We start from the raw sequence: 14698 nt of genomic DNA, 5'->3' as shown, positions 1-14698 counted from the left end.
TCCGCTGCGATCAAGTGACGCAAATTTTAAGACGCGCGTAAAGTTCTCGTGAAAAATTCAAAACAAACTGCCATCGAAATCCAAGCTGTAGCCAAATGACGCGAATCAATGTGCGATAACAGCGAAAGAATTTATCGAAGCCTTCGTTGGAATCCGAGGGAGAACGTGACTTCCTCCTTCCTGATACAGGATCATTCTCGAACACTATGGGACGATTAGGCGTGTCACTAACCCGCTACACATTTGCCTGGACGAGGCCAGGGACGGTTGTCGACAGGGAATGCCTGTTGCACGTATCGAGCATCGACATTCACTCGATTATTTACGCTGCTCTGCATCCAGCAGCGCATGTCATAAAAGACGGACTAAACTTCGTTTCGATTGGCATTCGGACATGACGAGAAACTCAAAAAAGCGCCATGATCTTTTTTGTATCCGCGTCTATTTCGAATAGCAAATAAGAAATTATTTAGTTTTTGCGACGTTACGTAATGGTAATCGAGGAATTCGGTTGTCAGAGAATGTTGAAGAATGGTGTATCTTGGATCTGATGAGGTTTTGTAGGCGAATAAAAAATGGACAGGTGATTGAACTTTTTAAGAATCAAATTGGAACGTCGTTTCAGGATATTTAGGAATTACATTGGTATATTCGGTATTTCGTCAAATTGATTTATATAGAAAAATTGGGAATTTCGATAGAAATTTTAATTAGTTACTGTGCGTTGATATCGGTTGTTATTGATATTCCACCTAATATTCGTCGTCGCTGGGAATTTTATCAATGTTAACGCGATGAATATATATTTTATCAATACGAACCAATGATTCAATTACAATAGAGCTTCGAAAGACAGAGACAACCGCTTCCCTTGATGGTTTATTGATCCTCGCCCCTATGGCTTGTCATATCGCTGTACTCTATTGATGGAATATAATAATACCGTGATTACGATGATTGATAGGTTCAGATACAGCCACTAGGATAATCCACGTTAAGTGGCGAATGCGTGCCGCGTGCTGCTGATAGAATAATCTCGTTAAAGCTGGATTTTAACTTAATCTCTCGAGGGGTTTTAACCTGTGACTGCAACGCAGACATTTCGTCGTCGAATTATGTACATATTTGGAAAAATCGTATTTGAACATTTCTCTAAATTATAAAAATGAACGAAAGATATTAAAACAGACAAATAAAGGAGGAAAATTCAGAAAAATCTACCAAAAATAGCTCAAATAATTACAGAGTTAGAATCTCGCTCTCAATTCTCTTCCTGCCCTCGTTTTAATCGAGTTATTGACATTGACGCGAGATCATTAATATTACGTTAATCACGGTTGCGTATCAATATCGATTACTCAAGCAAGCGTCGCTGGTTGGAAATTTCTTCGTCATGGTTTCTCGAATTCTTTCGTCCCCCGGCAATCGTGCGTGAAATATCTGGTTTACACAGAATCTCGGTATCAATTACTCAACAACGATATTTCTACGATCGTTTCGACGAACGACTGCCGTTCGCGACAATTCTATTTTTACGAGACATAAATTATATATCATTTTCATCTGATTTTTTTATTTACCTATATCTTTCTTTCTTTTACATTAATTTGCGTATTATTCCATTAATTCCATAATTAGTGAAGATAAAATTGTGTGGAATTTTTTGGAGTGTTTAATAAATTTAAATGAAATTTATCATTTGACAAATCTTTTACACAGAAAAACTATGCGATAACATTCGCACAGAAAAATTGTCAGCCGAAAGCGATTGTTGATAACAACTACTGTAGCATAATAATAAAACAATAACTTATTGCACAAACCTATACTGTATTATAAAAACGGAAAAAATATTTGTACTTGTACTTGTCCATATCAGAATTGAATTACACGCTGATCAGTCAAGTCCCATGGCTTGCGCCATTTTCATTGGTAGCAGGCCACGAATAATCAGTGGAAAATGATTCCATCGTAATGAACTTGTCCCAATTAGGCTGTGGACGCTCGTTAGAAATGATTGTTCGAGCACTGGGTGTCATTGTTCTGCGTTTCGCAAAGTATAATTGCCCGAGGGCTTATTAAGAACTCGGGCGTAGCTATACGTGATGGAATCTCGCAGAATTTGCATCGAACGCCACGTTCGACGATCTCTCGATTCGTTATTGACCATAAGCGCCGCGTAAAATTAGCAAACAGAGAAATTTGGTCCCATGCAAGATGGATAAAGTGGACCAATTGATTCTGTATTGCGCAAGGAAGTGGATAATTATATTTACGCGTAATAAGTAAAGCTTACCCTAAAACACAAGTAAATCGGTCGTTTTTCAATTTTTCGTACTTCTCCGTCGAGTCACCTTTTTGTAAACTATGAAAATGCAACACCAACTACTTAAAATATCCCGAGAAAGCCAAAATCCATTCGATGAAGCAACGTTCGCCTCAAGATCCGTCATTCTTCGATTTTTCATATTTTTCCATCGAGCGATCCCTGTATAAATCGCGAGAACCAGCCCCAATTAATACAAAATTCCATTTGATTTCATCGATCCTGACCGATGCAAAGTTTCCATACGACCAACCCTGGCCAACATAAATTTTAAATTTAACCAGCCCTAGTCAGGCAAAATTCTCAACAGACCAACCCTAATTTCTCTTTCGATCGCTATGGATCTCTCCGGTGAGAAATTGACGCAACAAATCTTATCCCATCCATTTCTTCTATCGCTGTTGATTTCTTCTGCCGATCTCTGTATCGGTTCGCTGTCGATCGATCGCACGACTCTCTTTTCCCGCGTTGCCAAACAGAAATGTCTCTCCCCACCCATTATTATGTGAAAATCAAGCGGAACGCGTGCGTGTGCGCGCGCGGATATTTCACGTACACCGGCGTGTCCGCTTGTTTAGCTGTTCTAAGTGGGCGCCCGTATTGTTCCACGACTATATAAGGTGTACCACGGACCGTTCGACCAGCAGAAAAGCATCAGGTCGTGGATCATGGCTAACATGAGGCTCCTCGTGAGTAACGACCATAACATTACACGTTTCGTAGAGTTTCGAGTAGCGGCAGACAGTTTGTAGATCACTATCGTATCGTCGTTGGTGGACTGCGGATGTTTAGGCATCTACGGGGAAATAAAAGTATTTCCTTCGTTGCAATACTTGGAGGATGAAGCTATTTCGGTTTCACTCCTTTGATCTTGCTGTAAAAGACGTGCATTTTTATTCACATCCGCAGTCTAGCTATGGCGTTCGGTTCGAATTCGAGAAATTCGCGAAGATACTAAGATCAAGTTTGGTTTCGATAGACGACGACCAGATTCAGTTGATTTTTCCGCGCAAAACTATCGTGTCCCTCGTCGCAATCTTAAAATTGATGCAATCGTATCTTATCGGCCAAGACGAACAACACTTGGAACAAACATAAATTTACAATTGCAAAGCGTATTTTCTTCTCAAATAATCGAATCGCTCTGATATTAACGTTTCTTCGCTTTCCTTCTTTCCATCTTCAAATATTTTCTCTCGTTTCAGCTTCCTTTCTCGTGTCTCGTCCTCTCGGCGTCCGCCATTCCAGGCTACACAGCCTACGGGGCAGCGTACCACGGTCCTCCAGCACCCTTGGCTCACGATGGAAGGGTGGTCGACACACCGGAAGTGGCTCACGCCAAGGCAGCTCACCTAGCAGCTCACGCAGCCGAAGCTGCCAAAGCTGCTCCACTCGGCTACGGCGATTATTCCGATGGAAAATACGAAGACTACAGCGGCAACTACGTAGCCGCGACTCAGAACATCTACCACGGTCCGCCCGCGCCCTTGGCTCACGACGGAAGAGTAATCGACACACCGGAAGTGGCGCACGCCAAGGCTGCGCATTTGGCAGCTCACGCTGAACAAATTTCGAAGATCGCTCACCTCGCTTACGCTGACCCTTATCCGCAATCGCATTGGTGATAATGGGAAATGAGTCGCTATACTCGGCGCCACTGATGACAGAATCGTTGAAATTTTTTGGAGAAACAGCAAGGGATGAGAGAAATTTGAAAAAGAGGGAAAATTGTCAAATATTTGTAATATGTCGTTTTTCTGATGGATTTGTGGATTAATTGGTATTTCTGGGTTTTAATTTACACTCTGTTGTCGGTGTGCATTTTTCGGAGTTCTGTTGATGGAATTGTTTATAATAGTCCAATTTTTCTAACCTCGTAAAGAGGTTGTGTATCATATAATGGAAGGGAGGGTTCTTTTGTAAGGTAGATGTAGATCGTGCATTGCAAGGAGGATGTTTTGTTATGTTGGTGAAATATTTTCATTAAAGATTGCAAGTATTTAACGGACATTTTATCGTTATTGTATTTTCTATCTAATCCTGTTTCCCTTTTATACCTTGATGTTCTATGAAATTTGCATTTTGCTCCTGGTTATTGCGTTCATATTAAAACAAAAAAATTGATATCTACTCGGATTCGATAAAGATTTGTTCCTTTACTTACAAATCATAAATCAATGCCAAAATAGATTATCTGTTTCGTAGATGGTATCTGTGCACCCTTGTCGTTTCAGTCAAGTGTCCACGAATTTACGAGTAATATGTGGAAGATGAAAACAATCTGGCGTGTATTGTAAATGGATTCTTGAAGTAACTATACCTACTGTACTTAGGTAGAACTCAAATTCATTCAGCATATGATAACGTAAAGATATACTATTGTAGAGTGCAAAACAGGAATAGACAAATAAAAGTCAGTTTACAGTGAGCTACAGCCAGCTGGTATCTTTCATCCGACTTATCTTCATCCGACGAGTCTTCAAAGCGTCTTAAACTTAAAGACTTCGACCATTCGTAAATTTGCCAAATCTTTTGCCCCAGTGGACGCTGGATCATACGTTGTATACTTTGATATCCTGCTGAATTTTACGCTTTCGTTGCATTTCTTTCGCCAATCGTTTCATACAAATTTGGCACGAATAAAATTGTATAGAATACATAAATATATTTTACAAATAAGATGATATTGTAAATGAAAGTAACTTAGAAATAAGAGTAATTTGCAAATATAACGTATTTGCTAAATGTTACTTATAGGTTGCCAATAAGATAAAAAGTACGTATCAAAATATACGTGAATTACTACGTATTATTACTTGGTAAGCTTTGTTACGATTCAGAACAGAAGCGGATCTTATTGAAACATTCGCCCACCTATAAAATACACATTTCATTCAAAATCTCAGTTTTATAGACTAATATAAATAATTTGTAAAAAGAACGCACGGATACGTAACATTATAATTTGCTTTCGTTTAGAATGTGAAGCAAATGTTATTAATTAGGGTAGACCGAGGCGAATCGGATTATAAAAATGTAAAAACAGATTTTAATCAGAATTTGTATATGGAAACATTTTTTGCAATGATCTGATAATAATTTGTTTTCACTTGCAATAATAAGCAATTACCAAGTGTTGTCTATTGTCCTTTATGAAATAATTAAATTTATAACAAGCTCTCTCTCTCTCTCTCTCATTTTGATTTAATTATGTACTGCGTAAGAAACTGGTGTTCGGCATGGCACGTCCCGACCACGTTTGTCTGTCGTTATCAAAGCGTTGGCGACAAGCTCGCGCAGTTCCGCTCAGGTCAGCACGCGAACAATGCGCGATGGTGGTCTTTGAACCGGCACCAACTGTCGCAACTCGGTTCGTTATTTCAAAAGAAAGAAAGAAGGGGAGAAAAAAGCTTGGAGTAAAGAACCCAATGCACCGGTTGTGACGCCGCGTGACAACACGCGGGATCGTAAGAGGTGGGTGAACACGGAATGGGCGACGATCGATGGAATTCGTTTCGTCCACTTGCTGTGGGCACACGATGAAATATCGCTCGGAGGATATAGAGAGTGAAATGCTTCTGAAACACGTTGTCGCCTCGTGTTACGTACCTATGCAAACTATACCTGTTTTTGTAATTGCCCATTCTGTCATTCTTTGGAAATTAGGATAGAAATACCTTTCAGATTTTTCGATTTCCCGTGAAATATTAAGAAACTATGTGTGGACACAGCAGATACAGAAAGCACGAGGAAATCAAAATATTACAGAACATTGCAATGCTAAGATAATTGTACAAAATTAATTTTGGTTAGTAGAATCAGTTATACGATAAAAACAGTGTTCATTTTTTGACGAAATCCAATCGGTGGGACACGCACTTTCTGACCAGCGCTTCACTTCTTACAAAAATGTACGAAAATGGCTCGATGACTGGTTTGCCTCAAAAGAGCGACAGTTCTTTTGGCGTGGCATCCACCAATTGCCAGACAGGTGGGAAAAATGTATAGCTAGCGATGGGCGATACTTCGAATAAAATATTTTTAATCATTTTTATACAATAAACGTGTATTTTCTATACAAAAATTCCGGTTTCATATTTACATGCCTGGTACTTTTCGAAATAATTATGAGTCGTGCAGAATACGATTCGTGATGAAAGAAAAGTTTAATAACAGCAGAACAAATTTCTTGGAGACGGGAATTCTTTAGATATGTCTTCGCAAATTCAAAGTAAATGCTTGAAAATGATACTCTACGATTCTCGACGTGTATCTTCCTATGCGGGCGTTGGAGTCTCCAATTCATTTGTAGTCGTAACTTTCGTGCTTGTGCGGGCGTCAAAGTCTCCAGTCAGACTCAATACAGTTTTCATCACCATTTTTTTCGTTGTTCCCTAAGCTCCCAAAGATATTGAAAAAATTCTACGATGCTTATCGATATCCTCGCTGCGTTATGCAGTCGTGTAATTTGTTCGATTATTACATCAAACATTTTAAACTTTTTTCCATAAAAATAAGGAAAAATATATATGTCGATCTAATAACAAGATTAATTCAACTACACAACAATCGTAAGCAACGAAATTAATAAATTTTTAAATGACATATTCCATGAATTTGGTGGCCACTTTATTGAAAATGTATCGAGAACGTTGTGACTGCATCCGCGATGACGTGCGTGTCCACGTCTCGCGCATAGCGTCGCGTCGAGGCAAGTTTTATTCCTGACGAGGTTACGGGACACACGGTGTCATTGTTAATGGCTGGTAAATGTTACAGAGCTGGGCAAGGCAACGTTTAAAGCAGAGCATTTTTCTGGGTGTGGTTGTATACCCCGTTGTCGCGCACGGGGTGGGGCACGCGACGACGCCCTGTACCCCTATAAATTCGACGATAGCAGATTGTGGAAGTCATAATGCGGATCACAAGCTCTGTCGATAGTCGCTGGATCGACCTGCGCTGAGCTTCGACAACATGTTTCGATATATTGTGAGTATTACGTAATTTTTTTATCTTTAATTTTAGTTGAATTTCTGGTACAAATGACTTTGGAAGGCTCGACTGTTTTTTGGATTACTTTTCGATGGGTTTGAGCATTCACTTTTTGGTTTGTCTGTTTGATTGAAATTTTACACCTGCATTTCGTTTTTTACAGGAATTTTTCTTTTGAAAAATGCGTGTGTGTGTTTTGGTGGGAATCATCGTGGAAAGTGATTATTTTTTGTACGCTTTTTCAAGTAGACTCGGATATATTTTTGAGAATTTTGTTTCATTCTCTCTTTTCTAACGCAATTTGACGTTCCTTTCTTTTTCCTTTCTTTCGGAGATTTATTTTGAAGCGTACGTGCTTCAGTTTCTTGTTAGAGGGATAGTTCAGTTCCTTGTTAGATAGCACATGTTTCTCAGGGTAGAAAGTCAAAATAAAAATATATGTATTCTATAAGTGAATTTCGCTTTCTTTCAGATTCTGATTTCTATTATTTTGAACGTGGCCTACTGTGCGCCACAGTGGTACGGAGGAGCCTATGGTGGTCACGCGGCTCCAGCCCCATTAGGAGCAGATGGACGAGTTGTAGATACTCCAGAAGTTGCTCAATTGAAAGCAGCTCATTTAGCTGCTTTGGCTGATGCAAATGCGAGGGCACCCAAGGGACCTGGTGTTGCCGGTCCTTACCCCGGCCCTGCTGGTTCCTACGCACCTGGAGGCTATGCTCCGCATTACAGGTTTTGCATATTGTCTCATAGAACAGGAATTTCTCTCTCTCTTTCTATATATATACATATATATATATAAATATATATATATATATATATATATATATATATTCTCTACTATTAGGAAGAGGAAGTAGGAAGACAGTGAAAAAATTCAGATATTCTTGTTTCTGGCCATTTGAAAATTGGAATTTTCTATAGAAATCAAACTTTAGTTAGAATATTATAGTATTGCTTTATTGTACGAACAAATACATATTCTACTTTGCACTAAGCGAGTATAAAATTCTAGCGTGACTATTATTTTAAATATGGAATTAGTTTGAAGTTTCATTCAACTCTTGTTCGTCGTTACATCGTCTTGTCCTACGTACTATTATTATTAAGAAAATTAATTTATTTTCCAGTGGACCACCAGCCCCTCTCGGACCAGACGGCCGCGTGGTAGACACACCGGAAGTGCAGCAAGCAAAGGCAGTCCACTTCTCCTTATACAATGCGGAGGCTCAAAAAGCTCCAGCCGGTCCAGCTGCTCCTAATCCGTCATGGAATCCTGCGGGTGCTCCCTGGAATCCCTCCTGGAATGCTGGCAACAATTGGAATCACTATTAAACTGGCGTTGATCGCCGCAGAAGAAGAATCAAGCTGACAGAAAATATTCACATTCGTCCATTGTTATCGATGATTCGAGAGAATTTGGAAAAAATCCCCTTGAGTCGTCGAATTTCAACTACCTCCAATGAGTTTTCACTTCGACAATCAACGAAATATTTCTCTCGGAATTTTTCTATAACGTCTTCCGTATCTTTAAGCTCTCTTCCTTCTAGCTCTCTCCCTTTTCTGTGATTCTGTGTTTCATCTACCTCTTGATCGTCTGTTTTTCGCCCGGATCTCAACGAATTTTAGTATCGTTACTGATTAGAAATTATCGACTCATCAGATCATATTACAGAGACGATAAGTTTGCTTAATAGAATTTCATACAAGTTTCGTACACTTTTAATACAGTTAAATGCAAGTGAAAAATTGTTGTCGAACTTTGAGAAACGATGTATGCAAATGTGCACGGAAAGCGAAATCGACACGTGTGTTTATCGTCGAATGGAAATGAAATAACGGTGGTCTGTACCGTTACGGATATTATCGAGATAAAAATGTCCTCTTGTCACATTCCTCTTCAAGGTGATCTCTTCATCGCTTTCGCACTCGTTAGTCAAGGAAAGTTTGCGTTTGCGTGAGAATTAACCTTTGCACGTGAACTATTCATAGATATTATTCAATGCTATCGTGTTTTCCCTCTCTTTTTTTTTTTTAAATAATTACAGCGATACATATGCATTTGTAAATTATCGTGCGTGTACATAACGGAGAAACGATTGTAACATGAATGAAACGAATAAAATGCAGCGAAATGTTTTGCTGAAACAAGCAAGATTAAAAAGTCGCTCTTCTTAATTGCAAGAAAATTTTTATTGCGTTTCAAAATGCTTATATTTTTTAATTGTGTTTCACTTTCTGGTATATTAATCGATTTCTCGAATATCTTGGAAAGTCAAATCAATTGAACTAATTGTGACTATAAATTATAAAGCAATTATTAAGTTATAAGAGAGTTACCAATTTATGCAAACGGTCATTCAATAATAAAACAGTTATGAAATTATAAAACAGTAATCAAATTATTAAAACGGCGATTAAAGATTAAAATAAGAGTAATCTAAGAGGAATTGAAATTATTAACAAGGATCGAAATGTAATATTTCATTCTTTTGAAAGAAAAAGACATTTACAGAATGCAGTGGTACGTTATTGGGAAATAAGTAGCCATAAAATTATTCATAAAATAGTCAAACGATGGTAGACGGTTAAGAACTGTTTAAAAGTTGTACGACACTGACATAATCGAATATATAATCAGAGAACAGGCACGTGTGGTCGACTAACATGCCCGTGACACGAATCAGATTGATTCGTGCTCGGCTCAGAACACACGGCAGTGAAAACGTGTTAGAGTTTGAGCGACTACACGCAAATCTGATTGCACAGTGAAGTCTAACACGTGTACACGGGCGTGAAAAGGACGCAATGTCGATTAGTTTATTCAGGGCACTAAAGGCAAACTTATGGGTGCTGCAACCAGGATGCAAAGCGATTTACTAGTTTTTAGTAACTAAGATATATGACTTAGATAGAAAATTAAAATATTTTGTTGGTGTTCGCTATTTCTTTAATGTAAAACTCCATTTGGGTAATTTATTTTCTAGTTAATTAATCGAATCAATAAAAAAGTTCCAATCAAATTCAACCTAAATTCGTAAAAGTACCAAGGTACACTTCGATATCCCCAAACTTACACAAACCAAATTAGATTCTCCGCAATTGAAATCTGAAATCCAAGCAAGTACGAGCTCGAGTCCGAGAATTTTACAATCATTAAACTGCACCAAAACCACTCAAAGCTAACTCAAGATTTTCACGAAATAATTCAATTCTCCGTGACAAAGCCCCAGGTTGGAATTAAACTTAACAGAAAGTAGAAATCGGCGAGACCAAGCAAAATAGATTCGACATTCTCAAATCCAAGTAAATTTGGCTCAATTTTACTTTAAATCCACAAAATTGCATAAAAAGAACGCTCTCCCGTTACGATAACTTCAAATCGACTATTCGCATATAGCAAACCCAACCAATTTTCACTTCCATTTTCACAAACCAACCAACATCTCCAAACTCGCGCCAACCTCGTAAATCCACCTCCAACTCTCACCTTAGCACCCTATTATCGGTTTATACGATCGCAGGTGCACCTCAACGACCCTATCGATATAAATCCCATTAAGGAACAACACGGTGGCAATTTTTCTGCCCCTAAATCCTAATGCATACCTCGTCAAGCTCGATCAAACACGTCCTTGCTGGTGCCAGCGTCTAGGATACACGTTAGCCGAGTCACGGACAGAACCGGTTCCATGGTGTCTGCCGGATAAGTGCAAGGCGAAGTGTACCGGTAGCAGACACCGTTCGTGGATTCGTTTTCTAGATCTGGATCGGCATCGTTATCGCAGTGATCGTACGTAATTGACTGTTTAAACACGATGGATATTGAAATCGAGAGTTGGCTGCATAAGGAAGTGAACGTTTGGGGCGTGGAAGGTCGAGATTTCCTGTTCCCCCGACCAGGTAGCTGGCCAGGAGATTAGACGATTGTTCGGAAGGATGGATTTTTAATAGATTGTGTGCAAACATAGTGGTGAATTACGGGTCACTGGGCATCGAGTTAAGTTTAGGTGACAGTAAATAGTTTGGCGAGATTGTTAGAACGGTGCAATGTTTTTAATCGATCAAGCAGTGAAAAATTGTGCACATGTATTCGATATTACCGAGGGAATGCAATGGCTCACGAATGTATTTAAACGTTTTAAGAATCTTTCTTTCGTGAACATATTACGCGTACGTGTATTACATGGAACATCTTGAGATTTTTCACCGAGGCAACTCTCCGTGGCGTGATTATATCGCTAAAGTTTAAAAGGAATTTAAAGACATGTTCGTATATTGTTCGAGGTTTCAAAGGTTCGATGCGCATCTCTCGTACGTCTCTCTGTCTCTGTCTACTTTTTAAAATTCATAATAAGAAAAGAAATGTAATTTTTTTGAATATGTCACGTGGGCACACCGTGCTCTTATTCTGTCATCCCACGCCATACTGTGCCGGATTACTCATGCTCGAATGTAGGTAAATAAGCGAGCAGGTAGGCGTCGTCCAATAAGAAATGGAAAGGAAGAGCGCTCCCAGCTTGACCTGTATGCATCTTGCGTAATGTAAATTCTAGACGATAAGAGTTCCCTGACATTAACCAGAATTCAGTTATATATTATTACGATATCGAGTTCCGTGAACTTTATGAAACCGGGTGGAGCCCATTGTTTAAATTCAGTTTTAAGCGTGTTATTGCGCGAAAAAATTGGGTAAATTGCGAATTATATCTGATGTGCTTTAATCTTTTAATTCGGTCGTGGATTCCATAGATTTCGGAGGAGAAAAATTGTTGTCAGTTTGATATTAATTAATTATATTCCCTATTTTATGTTCTACGTTAATACATATTCTAATTTGAAGTAGGGAAGGAGAAAAAAACGGAGAATAGACAATATTAGAACCATATTCATATTTTATTTCACAGGAAAGATAATAAAAAATACAGAATACACTTTGGTGGTAAGAGAGAGATTTTCTAATCAACGTAAAATTCATTTCACATAAGTATCTTAACCTTCTACGACTATCATAAGTTATTACTATTGGCTTAGAATCTAGACGTTGTTAAAATCACCTATTGTTAATCATTAGTAACAATCATATGGCAATAAAATTCGAATTGCAGCAATGGCAATGTGAGATAAAAAGAAATCGTTATTTCATATAAAATGATTCGTTTTAATTAATATTACGTATATGTAGGGTTGAGTGTGTGCATTGGTAACATTATTTACAAAAAGTGCGTAGGTTGTTTTCGTTGTCAAACTGCCGAACAAACGAAAATCAAAGTCCAAAACGATGTTAAATGTAAAAAATCAGGTACAATACAAACGGTGCTCTCATTGCTGCGAAAAGTTACATTGTGCGATTCTCGTAGAACGAATGCGTACAGTTTGACAGAAAGTCGAACGATTTGAGAAGAAAACTGGGCGACACGCGCAATTTTCTTCACTCGAGTACAGTACATGTATATAACTTTATAATATATTCATCATCCTTAGCTTGAAACAGAAATGTCAAAATTCGGTTTCAAAATATTACAACTCTTCAAAGAACGGAGTATTGCATCTTTTCATCGTTCTTAATTTTAAACAAAAATACCAAAGTTAGTCGTTTAACGTATCGTACATGTCCGTTTACCCAAATCTCACGGAATAAACAAAGAGAGATCCTATTTTATTGGTCAGTAGTAAAGATCGTTTTGCGTTGAAAGCGCCACAGCGCGAGCATGCGCCTTCATATGAGCCTCGCGTGCCCTCGTTACTTCCGGTGTGTCTATCACGCGGCCATCCGGTCCCAGGGGCGCCAATGGTCCCCGATAACCTATCGTTGGCGTGTGTTTATACGTCAGTCCGATAGGAGCAAGGTAAACCAAATTTTTTCGTCCGTCAAAGACGTCGAATTCATAAAATTCGGATGCCTTTGAGGCTGCTCTCGCATGCGTTGCTACATGCGGGATTTTTGCTTCTGTCATCTTGAAAATCAGAGCAAGGTTTGTATGTAGAAATTAATAATTAGTAATCTAGGAGTTTTTGTGACTTTTTCATTTGAGAAAAAATTGAAATTTTAGGACTTTTTAAAGGTATATGTAATATATAAACGTAACAAAACGAATAATTCGAAATTCAGCATTAAATTAAAAATTCTTCTATTCGTAATTTTTCGGTGTTTAAAATTCTGAAATTGAAATTTCTCCAGCGATGCATGTTAGATGAAAATTTCTTCTGCTCGTTATTTCTAGTTTCTTTAAATTCTCAAATTTGATAACAAATAATTTTAATTTACCTGGGGTATACTGCAAGTCTTACAGGTTTCCATGGCGCGTCCGTCATTCTCCAAAGGCACGAACGTCCTCTGTCTTTGTCGTTTCTGCGTAATAACCTCCATGGGGTCCATCATCCGAGGCATGTACATTTCGTTGTTCTCGTACGTTTCGTAATCGTTCTGAGCTTTTCTTAATCTAGCTATCGTTTCAGCGTGTAACGCTAGATGGGCAGCTCTTGCATGGGCCACTTCCGGCGTGTCCATCACCATCCCATCGCTGGTTAATGGCGCCGGTGGACCTCTGTATTGATAGTACTCTCTCTGTTCGTAAGTCTTGGCGATCGTTGACGCCACTAATGCGGCCAGAATTATCTGAAAAAGTCGATCGGATTCTGTACAATTTTTCCCCGCAATTGGACCTCACAGTGCGTCAAAAGTATTGGGAATTAGACTCGAAGATTAGAATTGAAAACTAAAGAAGGATTGGCTTGGAAATAGATAGAAGGTAAGGAATATTGATTTAATTTAATTTATAAAAATACTTGATATCTTACAGTAATTTGGAATTTAATTTTTGAAAGTGAAACAAAGATAACTTCGATTATTGATTGACGTTTTTCGATTAATTTAATAAGCTCGAAATAGTTCCCTAGATTTCCTCCTTTTACTGAGATTACAATATCTTTCCGATTAAATTTTAAACCGGTTCCTCTCAAATTGAGATTACGATTCAAGCTCTAATATAGATTATTCCAGATTTATTACTGATATTAGTTTCGGTTGAATCTTGATAGAATTTCCAATAATGATTTATCTAAGCTCAATCGGAAGCGAAGTTCGACGAACACTTTGTAACTAAAACTTCATTTAAGATATTGATTTTCTAACGGATGAAATCTGATTTTGATTTTGTACAAAATTAAATGTAGCCGTAAAAGTTTAAATTTTACGACTTCTGTGACTAGTTCGATCCTTTTCCGATTTCTTTTTTTTCAATCAACGTTCAACGACGACAACGAAACAACTTTTTCCTGGACGAAATCACACTTACGAGCAAGCTCATGCTGCTGGACACCACCGGCCACGAAACGGACGTCTCGATTACGAGTGTGGCTAGTTCGATCGAACGATCT

At 38.4% G+C, this 14698-nt stretch overlaps 2 protein-coding genes across 2 annotated transcripts; one reads left to right on the top strand and one right to left on the bottom strand.

Annotated features, from left to right (window-relative positions):
* Positions 1-2979: 2979 nt before the first annotated feature.
* Positions 2980-8740, top strand: LOC100742192 (pupal cuticle protein). The gene is made up of 6 exons (XM_012389188.2): positions 2980-3015; positions 3532-3947; positions 6166-6328; positions 7268-7315; positions 7791-8050; positions 8449-8740. The coding sequence occupies exons 1-6, from the start codon at positions 2995-2997 to the stop codon at positions 8651-8653; spliced, it is 1113 nt and encodes a 370-aa protein (XP_012244611.2). The 5' UTR covers positions 2980-2994; the 3' UTR covers positions 8654-8740.
* Positions 8741-12210: 3470 nt separating this feature from the next.
* Positions 12211-14698, bottom strand: LOC105681178. Its single transcript, XM_012389186.3, has 3 exons — positions 14617-14698; positions 13587-13937; positions 12211-13275 (listed from the first exon to the last, which is right to left on the bottom strand). Exons 1-3 carry the CDS (start codon positions 14626-14628, stop codon positions 12985-12987), a joined length of 654 nt encoding a protein of 217 aa, XP_012244609.1. The 5' UTR covers positions 14629-14698; the 3' UTR covers positions 12211-12984.

This window comes from Bombus impatiens, unplaced genomic scaffold (genome assembly GCF_000188095.3).
Source record: "Bombus impatiens unplaced genomic scaffold, BIMP_2.2 scf_0637, whole genome shotgun sequence".
NCBI classification, from domain to species: Eukaryota; Metazoa; Arthropoda; class Insecta; order Hymenoptera; family Apidae; genus Bombus; species Bombus impatiens.
This window is presented reverse-complemented; position numbering and strand designations above follow the sequence as displayed.

Excerpts from the sequence above, each read along its gene's own strand:
- LOC100742192 (XM_012389188.2), top strand. The coding sequence starts at position 2,995 with ATGGCTAACATGAGGCTCCTC. Across the intron at positions 3,016-3,531 it reads TGGCTAACATGAGGCTCCTC|CTTCCTTTCTCGTGTCTCGT; the intron begins GTGAGTAACGAC and ends CTCTCGTTTCAG. Across the intron at positions 7,316-7,790 it reads ACAACATGTTTCGATATATT|ATTCTGATTTCTATTATTTT; the intron begins GTGAGTATTACG and ends GCTTTCTTTCAG.
- LOC105681178 (XM_012389186.3), bottom strand. Across the intron at positions 13,276-13,586 it reads AGACTTGCAGTATACCCCAG|ATGACAGAAGCAAAAATCCC; the intron begins GTAAATTAAAAT and ends CTGATTTTCAAG.